The sequence below is a fragment of the Embiotoca jacksoni genome, unplaced genomic scaffold, assembly GCF_022577435.1.
Source record: "Embiotoca jacksoni isolate LCO1_2020_lvr unplaced genomic scaffold, fEmbJac1.0.p SCAF_48, whole genome shotgun sequence".
Lineage (NCBI taxonomy): Eukaryota > Metazoa > Chordata > Actinopteri > Embiotocidae > Embiotoca > Embiotoca jacksoni.
Window position 1 is genome coordinate 2,639,057 of NW_027185401.1, and position 11,574 is coordinate 2,650,630.

Below are 11,574 nucleotides of genomic sequence, written 5' to 3' on the forward strand. Positions count from 1 at the left end.
TGAAGATCCAGAAGCTTCATCCATCTGACTCTGCTGTGTACTACTGTGCTCTGAGGCCCACAGTGACAGGAAACACCAAAACTCTGTACAAAAACCTTTGTAGCAAAGACAACAGAATAAACTCCACAACATCCACTAGAGGGAGACACACTGATAAACTTCTATGACATGTTTTGATGTTTTCAGACAGTCTGGAATAACTGTTTCTCAGACATATGCTATGAATGTGTTTTTCTATGGCTCCGCCCACCAATGTTCAACTTAGCCAATCAGAGTATTTCTGTCTGCAGCACTAAAAGTACAGTCAGCTTGATGTTGAGGAGGAGGGCTGTGCAGCAGACAGGACAAGTTGTATTTCCATTCTGTTGCAGAAGAACTTTGTTCATCTGCTGTCTGACTTCAACAACTGAAAACATGTTGCTTTACATGTTGTTACTTTTCTTTCACTTCATAGGTGAGTGTTGAAACTGAGACAAATGTGTAATTATAACTGTATTTTGTCCCATTTTCTCAAATGAATCTCATTATGATCACATATGAAAGAACAAGTTCAGTCCTCTGTTGAGTCTCTTGATGTTTCAGTCTCTCTCAGACTAACTGACATGAAGAACTCATTTTGCAGCCTTGGTCTCCATGAACAGCATAAAGCCGGACAGAACTGAACAAGTTGTTGCAGAGAGAACAAACATCAATCTGACCTGTAAATATGACGGTGCTATCTACAACATCCAGTGGTATCAACAACACCAGAGATCCAGACCAGAGTTCCTGCTCTACATCACAGAGTATGGATCGATTCATCCAACTCGTTCTGATTTCTCAGCTCACATCGACAAAACACAGAAACGTGTTGATCTGGAGATCATCTCATCTAAACTGAAGGACTCTGCTCTGTACTACTGTGCTGTGATGCCCACAGTGACAGCAAACCCACAGTCTCTGTACAAAAACACAAACCTGAACTCCACTTTTAACCTCCACTAGAGGGCGACATCATCAAGTAGGCGGTGCACTACTTCTGCACTGAGTTCAACCATCCTGTCAATAAGAACTGCTGCTGTCAAGAGAACAACTGTCAGACTGAATGTTGAACATCAGCTAGTTTCTCCTGTTCATTTAAACCTTGTTGTACACATGGAACATTGGCTGTGGATTATTCTTGCTGCTCTTTTCTTTGGTAAGATAGAAAGATCAACGTGTTGATTGATTGTTCTGATTTAATCAATCATCTTTATTGATTCATGTCTTCCTCTGAATGTTCTGTTCTTCCTCAGAGTGTAAAGGAGAAGACAAAGTGAACCAGACATCAGGACATGTCTCTGCTACCGAAGGAGACACAGTTACACTTGATTGTACTTTTGAGACCACTGACCCAACTCCTTATTTGTTCTGGTACAAACAAGAAGTGAACAGTTATCCAAAGTACATGCTGAACTGTTTCTCAGAAGATGTATATAAGGCTCCAGAGTTCAACAAAGAAAAATTTGATGCTAAAATCATCAAGAAATCAGTTCCTCTGAAGATCCAGAAGCTTCATCCGTCTGACTCTGCTGTGTACTACTGTGCTCTGAGGCCCACAGTGACAGGAAACACCAAAACTCTGTACAAAAACCTTTGGAGCAAAGACAACAGAATAAACTCCACAACATCCACTAGAGGGAGACACACTGATAAACTTGGATGATTTGTTAGGATCCAATCTTGACATCCAGTCTGACTCTTTGCATCAACAGCAGGGGTGACAAAACCTTTTGAACAGTTTCTCTTTGAGCCCTGTTGGATGTTGTTTGTCTCTTCCTCTCCAGATTGTTTAGTGTGTTTATCTTCCTCTCCAGCCGTGTATTTTAGTTTTTTATTGATAACCTGTTTGACTTTTATCTCTGACTTTGTCAACCTCCAGTCTGCCTGTAAACTGCAGTTTTCTACCTTCATCAGTGAACCACCGCAAACTTGCTCCTTCCTACCTGTTTTTTTGGTCTGCATTTGGAGCCATTAATGATCATCTCAGTGAAACTCTTCACCTCCTGAAGCTATAATTTGTTTCCTGAATCTTTGCACTCCCTTATCTTTCATCAAAATCAAGTTCAGAGCAGCAGCTTCATCTTCCTGGAGCTGGAACCTAAAGAGCCAGAGATGGAACTTCTGACAGGAATTGACGGCACAAATTGTATTGCTGTGTCCATGACTCTTCTCATATTAATCACATTTTATCGATAATGGTTCTGAAGAATCTCTCGATTATTCCGCGCATCACTATTAGCTATCATGAAAAACCTCCTCCATCATGCTGCGTCTTTTTTCTCTCCTGATTTATTCAGGTTAGTTTTCTGCAGATTCCTCCGTCAGTCTGACCTTCTTGGATGATGATAACTGCAGCATCACTGTCATTTCTAAAACCTCCATCAGCCTGAATGGAAACAGACCACAGCAAGAGGAGGAGCTACACAACTGAATATGAAAAGCTTCATTTAGGAACTGAAGAGCTGCAGTGTTCTCTCTCCTGTTCATTCAGTACAAGTGGAAATAATGTTGCTGCTTTTTATTTGGATGATGATCGTCTCCTTTCAAACTGGTAAGAACTCAAGTCAAATATTAAGATGGAGCACGGGATGTAAATAAAACATTTTAATCTCCTTTGAGGTCATGAACATTACAAATATTTTCCTCTATTCTATTTTATCTTTGTTTTCAGGATCCTCTGAAGATTTACTGACACTATCTGAAGATGTATTGACTGTTTTGGAAGGAGAAACTGTGAATCTCTCCTGCAACTATTCAGTCTCTGTTGACAACCTCTTCTGGTACCAACAGAAGTCCAGTTCATCTCCAAAACTTCTCGTCTCAGAATATTCAGGAAAAAAAAGAAAGATTGTCTTTTGAACATGAAAAACAAACAAAGAAGTTCCACCTGGAGATCTCCTCTGCTGCAGTGAAGGACTCTGCTCTGTACTACTGTGCTGTGAAGCCCACAGTGACAGTAAACCCACAGTCTCTGTACAAAAGCACAAACCTGAACTCCACTTTTTACCTCCACTAGAGGGCGACATCATGAAGTAGGCCAGGCCTGGCAAACCGCGGCTCCCGAGCCGCATGCGGCTCTTTGCCTGGTTTCATGAGGCTCTTTTACGTTCATATCAACATTTGTGTTTGTGGTTTTTTTTTTGTGCGTGTTCGCTTCGCTTGAGTTCAATACGGTATTTTCGTCAAACGCGCATGAGGTGAAATTCCGCAAAGCAGGAGGGGCAAACCCATTGGAGTAAACAATTAGTGTCAATTTCGCTCTCAAAATGGCAGGGACAAAATGCACAGCTAAACGAAAATATGAAGATGAACACAGGACGTTTTTAACAGAGTGGGAAAGTTTATATTTTTTTGTTGAACGTAATGGCAAGCCATTCTGCCTGATATGTCAGACGTCATTAGCGCATTTCAAAGCTTCAAATCTTCAGCGCCACTTCAGCTCACTCCATGCTAACATCGACCAGGGATTTCCAAAAGGGACTGAATTTCGCAAGCACAAGTTGGACACTTTGAAAAGTCAGGCAGAAAAGCAGGTACAGTTTTTCCAAAAAATTACGAAGCACTCAGAGACTGTCACGCTTGCATCGTATCAACTGGCTTGGAACATTGCACGGGCTAAAAAGCCATACAATGAAGGGGAGTTCGTTAAAAAATGCCTCAGTGACGTTGTTGAAATCTTGTCTCCTGAAAACGACAAACTAAAACGAATGGTATCAGACATCCAACTGTCCCGCCACACTGTTGAACACAGAATATCGGACATTAACACGGCTATTGAATCACAGTTGCACTCTGACCTTCAAGCATGTGAGTATTTTAGTGTCGCATTGGATGAGAGTTGTGACATACAAGACAAGCCTCAGCTGGCAATATTTGCACGGTCTGTGTCAAAAGATTGTGTGATCAAAGAAGAACTCCTTGATGTTGTGCCATTAAAAGACAGAACCCGTGGCATAGATGTGAAAGAAACAATGATGGCTGCATTTGCGAAAGCAAATCTGCCCGTACCGAAGCTAACTGCAGTAGCCACGGATGGAGCGCCAGCCATGATCGGATCTGTGAACGGACTTGTGGGGCTGTGCAAAGCTGACCAAACATTTCCCGAGTTTTGGAATTTCCACTTCATCATCCACAGGGAGCAACTCGTGTCTAAATCATTGAATTTAGACAACGTCATGAAGCCTGTGATGGAAATCGTCAACTACATCCGCACACATGCGCTTAACCACAGGCAATTCAAGAATCTCATCGCTGAGCTGGACCAAGGACTTCCAGGTGACCTGCCGCTGCACTGCACTGTGAGGTGGCTGTCAAAAGGCAAGGTGCTCGCTCGCTTCTTTGAGCTTTTGGATGCCGTGAAACTGTTCATGGAAGAGAAGGACAAGGACTATCCCGAGCTCTCGGACGTCGAGTGGATTATGGATCTGGCCTTTTTGGTCGACATGCTGTGTCACTTGGACAGACTGAACCTGACCCTGCAGGGTAAGTTAAAAATGCTGCCTGACCTGGTGCAAAGTGTGTTTGCGTTTGTCAACAAACTGAAGCTGTTCAAGGCGCATATTCAAAAGGGAGATTTAACGCATTTTCCCACTCTGCTAAAAGCCAGCGGGCAAGTCACCAGCACCGCCCTGAATAAGCAAAGAGCCAGATATGCAACACTGGTTGAAAACCTGCACGAAAGCTTTGTCATCCGGTTCCGTGATCTACAACTGAAAAGGCCACAGATTACGTTCCTCGTCGACCCATTTAATGCGGAGACGGACTGTTTGAAAGCCCCGCTAGTCACAGATGAGGCCGCGGCTGAGTTGGAGATGATCGATCTTTGTGAGGAGGACCAACTGAAACCTGCTTTAAGGGAAGGGACCATTGAGTTCTGGAAAAGTGTGCCAATGGAAAAATACCCCAATGTCAAACGGGCTGCGCTTAAGATACTGTCAATGTTTGGGTCAACATACGTCTGCGAGTCTGTGTTTTCTACCCTGAAACACGTGAAATCAAAGCATCGATCTGTTCTGAATGACACCCATGTGAAAGAATTGCTTCGAGTGGCAACAACAGAATACAAGCCAGATTTGAGGAGGATTGTTCAAGACAAGGAATGCCAGAAGTCGCACTAAGCAACATGCATAGTAAGTGAAAAACGCTATTGTAAATTATTATGTTTTTGTTTGTGGACTTTGTTGAACTGAGAGTTTGTGTGTGTGAGACAGTGCGCACAATGTTCATTGTTGAAAATGACTGGCCTGTGGTCTTAGTACTGTAGGAGTCAATTTCTCTCATTATCATGTTGGTGTGTGACATGATAATGTCACACAATAAATTTGGCTGAACAGAGGTGTGTGTGTAAGAGGAAGGGATGGGGTGATGTTCATGTGTGCCCATGTGTATGATGTGGCTCTTTGCGGTAACACAGTAAAAAATGTGGCTCTTAGTCTCTGACTGGTTGGCCACCCCTGAAGTAGGCGGTGCACTACTTCTGCACTGAGTTCAACCATCCTGTCAATAAGAACTGCTGCTGTGAAGAGAACAACTGTCAGACTGAATGTTGAACATCAGCTAGTTTCTCCTGTTCATTTAAACCTTGTTGTACACATGGAACATTGGCTGTGGATTATTCTTGCTGCTCTTTCCTTTGGTAAGATAGAAAGATCAACATGTTGATCGATTGTTCTGATTTAATCAATCATCTTTATTGATTCATGTCTTCCTCTGAATGTTCTGTTCTTCCTCAGAGTGTAAAGGAGAAGACAAAGTGATCCAGACATCAGGACATGTCTCTGCTACTGAAGGAGACACAGTTACACTTAATTGCACTTTTAAGACCAGTTACACAGCTCCCACCTTATTCTGGTACAAACAAGAAGTGAACAGTTATCCAAAGTACATGCTGAAATGTTACTCAAATAATGTAGAAAAGGCTCCAGAGTTCAACAAAGAAAAATTTGATGCTAAAATCAATCAGAAATCAGTTCCTCTGAAGATCCAGAAGCTTCATCCGTCTGACTCTGCTGTGTACTACTGTGCTCTGAGGCCCACAGTGACAGGAAACACCAAAACTCTGTACAAAAACCTTTGGAGCAAAGACGACAGAATAAACTCCACAACATCCACTAGAGGGAGACACACTGACAAACTTGGATGGTTTGTTTTAATAAAACTAGTTCCCTTAATAGTTTGTAATTTTACAAGAAATCAATAAGAGTCAGTAAAACACACCAATGAACTTTCTTATCAACATCCCTCTGACTATTTAAAAAAAATCTGTCCTGTATTTTTTTTCCTCCGTAATAAAGGCGGAAATTATTTCAGATAACATTTTCTAAATTAAATTTATTGATCGTCTTTTCAATCAATCAATTCACCAACAATTACTGTCTTCCTCTGCTTGTTCCGTTCTTCCCCACAATGTAAAGCAGAAGAAACATTCTGTCTCAAATTACATACTTGAGGATGTAAAAATGTTTTTTGTGGTTATTTTATTGAATCCTGTTGGTTTCACTATGTCACTGTTGCATCATGAGGAGGAGGAGCTTCCTGAACAGTTGAGGGACGCCTGGCTGTCACCATCAGAAAGTGTTCAGACTTCACAGAGTTTAGTTTGAGAGTTATTGAGCAGGTTTTGTTGAAACATGACGTTTTTAATATCAGTGCTGCTTCTCCATTTATTCACTGGTAAGTCAGATTTATTATTTATCTCTTTCAGCTCTATTCAGTGGCAGGTACATTCATATATGATCTTTTGATCACAGCTTCTTCAGTTACAGGACGTGAAAACTTGTTGACTAACTTAATGATTCAACTTCTTTCTTGTAGATGTCAGCTGTGAAGAACTCAATCCAGTCAACAATGAAGAGTCCAGTTTAGAAGGCAGCACTGTTACTCTGTCCTACAGATACTCCAAAGAAGCAGCTAGAAGTGATGAGTTTTACTGGTATAAACAAAATCCAGGAAAACAACCAGAGCTCCTGATATCTCATTTTGGAACAGGAGAACTAATGTCAGATCCAAACCCTCGACTGTCTGTTAAAGTAAATAAAAACCAAATGGATCTTCAGATCTCCTCTGCTGCAGTGAAGGACTCTGCTGTGTACTACTGTGCTGTGAGGCCCACAGTGACAGAAAACCCACAGTCTCTGTACAAAAACCTTTGGAGCAAAGACAACAGAATAAACTCCACAACATCCACCAGAGGGAGACACACTGATAAACTTCTATGACATGTTTTGATGTTTTCAGACAGTCTGGAATAACTGTTTCTCAGACATATGCTATAAATGTGTTTTTCTATGGCTCCGCCCACCAATGTTCAACTTAGCCAATCAGAGTATTTCTGTCTGCAGCACTAAAAGTACAGTCAGCTTGATGTTGAGGAGGAGGGCTGTGCAGCAGACAGGACTAGTTGTATTTCCATTCTGTTGCAGAAGAACTTTGTTCATCTGCTGTCTGACTTCAACAACTGAAAACATGTTGCTTTACCTGTTGTTACTTTTCTTTCACTTCATAGGTGAGTGTTGAAACTGAGACAAATGTCTAATTATAACAGTATTTTGTCCCATTTTGTCAAACGAATGTCATTATGATCACATATGACAGAAAAAGTTCAGACCTCTGTTGAGTCTCTTGATGTTTCAGTCTCTCTCAGACTAACTGATATGAAGAACTCATTTTGCAGCCTTGGTCTCCATGAACAGCATAAAGCCGGACAGAACTGAACAAGTTGTTGCAGAGAGAACAAACATCAATCTGACCTGTAAATATGACGGTGCTATCATCAGCATCCAGTGGTATCAACAACACCAGAGATCCAGACCAGAGTTCCTGCTCTACATCACAGAGGATGGATCGATTCATCCAACTCGTTCTGATTTCTCAGCTCACATCGACAAAACACAGAAACGTGTTGATCTGGAGATCATCTCATCTAAACTGAAGGACTCTGCTCTGTACTACTGTGCTGTGATGCCCACAGTGACAGCAAACCCACAGTCTCTGTACAAAAACACAAACCTGAACTCCACTTTTTACCTCCACTAGAGGGCGACATCATCAAGTAGGCGGTGCACTACTTCTGCACTGAGTTCAACCATCCTGTCAATAAGAACTGCTGCTGTGAAGAGAACAACTGTCAGACTGAATGTTGAACATCAGCTAGTTTCTCCTGTTCATTTAAACCTTGTTGTACACATGGAACATTGGCTGTGGATTATTCTTGCTGCTCTTTTCTTTGGTAAGATAGAAAGATCAACGTGTTGATTGATTGTTCTGATTTAATCAATCATCTTTATTGATTCATGTCTTCCTCTGAATGTTCTGTTCTTCCTCAGAGTGTAAAGGAGAAGACAATGTGATGCAGACATCAGGACATGTCTCTGCTACTGAAGGAGACACAGTTACACTTGATTGTACTTTTGAGGCCAGTAACACACTTCGCACTTTATTCTGGTACAAACAAGAAGTGAACAGTTATCCAAAGTACATGCTGAAATGTTACTCAAAAGATGTAGAAAAGGCTCCAGAGTTCAACAAAGACAGATTTGATGCTGAGCTCAAAGACCAAACATTTCCTCTGAAGATCCAGAAGCTTCATCCGTCTGACTCTGCTGTGTACTACTGTGCTCTGCAGCCCACAGTGACAGGAAACACCAAAACTCTGTACAAAAACCTTTGGAGCAAAGACAACAGAATAAACTCCACAACATCCACTAGATGGAGACACACTGATAAACTTGGATGGTTTGTTTTAATAAAACTATTTCCCTTAATAGTTTGTAATTTTACGAGAAATCAAAAAGAGTCAGTAAAATACACCAATGAACTTTCTTATAAACATCCCTCTGAATATTTAATGAAAAAAAAAAAATCTGTCCTGTATGTTTTTTCTCCGTAATAAAGCCGAAAATTATTTCAGACAACATTTACAAATTAAATTTATTGATCGTCTTTTAAATCAATCAATTCACCAACAATTACTGTCTTCCTCTGCTTGTTCCGTTCTTCCCCACAATGTAAAGCAGAAGAAAAATTCTGTTTCAAATTACATACTTGAGGATATAAAAATGTTTTTTGGGTTATTTTATTGAACCCTGTTGGTTTCACTATGTCATTGTGACATCATGAGGAGGAGGAGCTTCCTGAGCAGTTGGGGGACGCCTGGCTGTCACCATCAGAAAGTGGTCAGACTTCACAGAGTTTAGTTTGAGAATTAGTGAGCAGGTTTTGTTGAAACATGACGTTTTTAATATCAGTGCTGCTTCTCCATTTATTCACTGGTAAGTCAGATTTATTATTTATCACTTTCAGCTCTATTCAGTGGCAGGTACATTCATATCTGATCTTTTGATCACAGCTTCTTCAGTTACAGGACGTGAAAACTTGCTCACTAACTTAATGATTCAACTTCTTTCTTGTAGATGTCAGCTGTGAAGAACTCACTCCAGTCAACAATGAAGAGTCCAGTTTAGAAGGCAGCACTGTTACTCTGTCCTACAGATACTCCAAAGAAGCAGCTAGAAGTGATGCGTTTTACTGGTATAAACAAAATCCAGGAAAACGACCAGAACTCCTGATATCTCATTTAGGAACAGGAGAACTAATGTCAGATCCAAACCCTCGACTGTCTGTTAAAGTAAATAAAAACCAAATGGATCTTCAGATCTCCTCTGCTGCAGTGAAGGACTCTGCCTTGTACTACTGTGCTGTGAGGCCCACGGTGACAGCAAACCCGCAGTCTCTGTACAAAAACCTTTGGAGCAAAGACAACAGAATAAACTCCACAACATCCACTAGAGGGCGACACACTGATAAACTTTTATGAGGTGTTTTAATGTTTTCAGACAGTCTGGAATAACTGTTTCTCAGACATATGCTTCAGATGTGTTTTTCTATGGCTCCGCCCACCAATGTTCAACTTAGCCAATCAGAGTATTTCTGTCTGCAGCACTAAAAGTACAGTCAGCTTGATGTTGAGGAGGAGGGCTGTGCAGCAGACAGGAGTTGTTGTATTTCTATTCTGTTGCAGAAGAACTTTGTTCATCTGCTGTCTGACTTCAACAACTGAAAACATGTTGCTTTACCTGTTGTTACTTTTCTTTCACTTCATAGGTGAGTGTTGAAACTGAGACAAATGTCTAATTATAACAGTATTTTGTCCCATTTTCTCAAATGAATCTCATTATGATCACATATGAAAGAAAAAGTTCAGACCTCTGTTGAGTCTCTTGATGTTTCAGTCTCTCTCAGACTAACTGACATGAAGAACTCATTTTGCAGCCTTGGTCTCCATGAACAGCATAAAGCCGGACAGAACTGAACAAGTTGTTGCAGAGAGAACAAACATCAATCTGACCTGTAAATATGACGGTGCTATCAACAACATCCAGTGGTATCAACAACACCAGAGGTCCAGACCAGAGTTCCTGCTCTACATCACAGAGTATGGATTGATTCATCCAACTCGTTCTGATTTCTCAGCTCACATCGACAAAACAAAGAAACGTGTTGATCTGGAGATCATCTCATCTAAACTGAAGGACTCTGCTCTGTACTACTGTGCTCTGGAGCCCACAGTGACAGGAAACCCACAGTCTCTGTACAAAAAGACAACCTGAACTCCACTTTTTACCTCCACTAGAGGGCGACATCATCAAGTAGGCGGTGCACTACTTCTGCACTGAGTTCAACCATCCTGTCAATAAGAACTGCTGCTGTGAAGAGAACAACTGTCAGACTGCATGTTGAACATCAGCTAGTTTCTCCTGTTCATTTAAACCTTGTTGTACACATGGAACATTGGCTGTGGATTATTCTTGCTGCTCTTTTCTTTGGTAAGATAGAAAGATCAACGTGTTGATTGATTGTTCTGACTTAATCAATCATCTTTATTGATTCATGTCTTCCTCCGAATGTTCTGTTCTTCCTCAGAGTGTAAAGGAGAAGACAAAGTGAACCAGACATCAGGACATGTCTCTGCTACTGAAGGAGACACAGTTACACTTGATTGTAACTTTGAGACCACTGAAAAAAATCGTTATTTGTTGTGGTACAAACAAGAAGAAAATGACTTTCCAAAGTATATTTTGCAGCGTCAAACCTATGGAGAAGGAGTTAATGCTCCAGAGTTCAACAAAGACAGAATTGATGCTAAACTCAATGAGAAATCAGTTCCTCTGAAGATCCAGAAGCTTCATCCGTCTGACTCTGCTGTGTACTACTGTGCTCTGAGGCCCACAGTGACAGGAAACACCAAAACTCTGTACAAAAACCTTTGGAGCAAAGACAACAGAATAAACTCCACAACATCCACTAGATGGAGACACACTGATAAACTTTTAATTTTAGATTCAGTTGACTGATGGAACAGAAAACCATTTTATTGGTTGAGTTGAAAAGCTGAATATAATGTAAAGAAGTAATAGGCTCCGCCCACTGAACTTCAGCTCATCCGATGACATTATTTCTTCCTCAGTCTGCTGCAGTGGAAGAACTTTGTTCATCTGCTGTCTGTGTGGCTTCAACAACTCCAAAGACATGTTGCTTTACCTCTTTTTGTTTTTA

General features: G+C 41.0%; 1 gene segment (V, D, J or C); it reads left to right on the plus strand.

Annotated features, from left to right (window-relative positions):
- Nucleotides 1–589: 589 nt before the first annotated feature.
- LOC138210715 (T cell receptor alpha variable 17-like) lies at nucleotides 590–10,580 on the plus strand (the record flags this gene model as incomplete). The annotated part of the segment is given in 3 exon segments: nucleotides 590–893; nucleotides 10,040–10,122; nucleotides 10,291–10,580. Coding segments are annotated over 3 exon segments (633 nt in total), but the record flags the coding sequence as incomplete, so codon positions are not given.
- Between the last annotated feature and the right edge of the window lie 994 nt (nucleotides 10,581–11,574).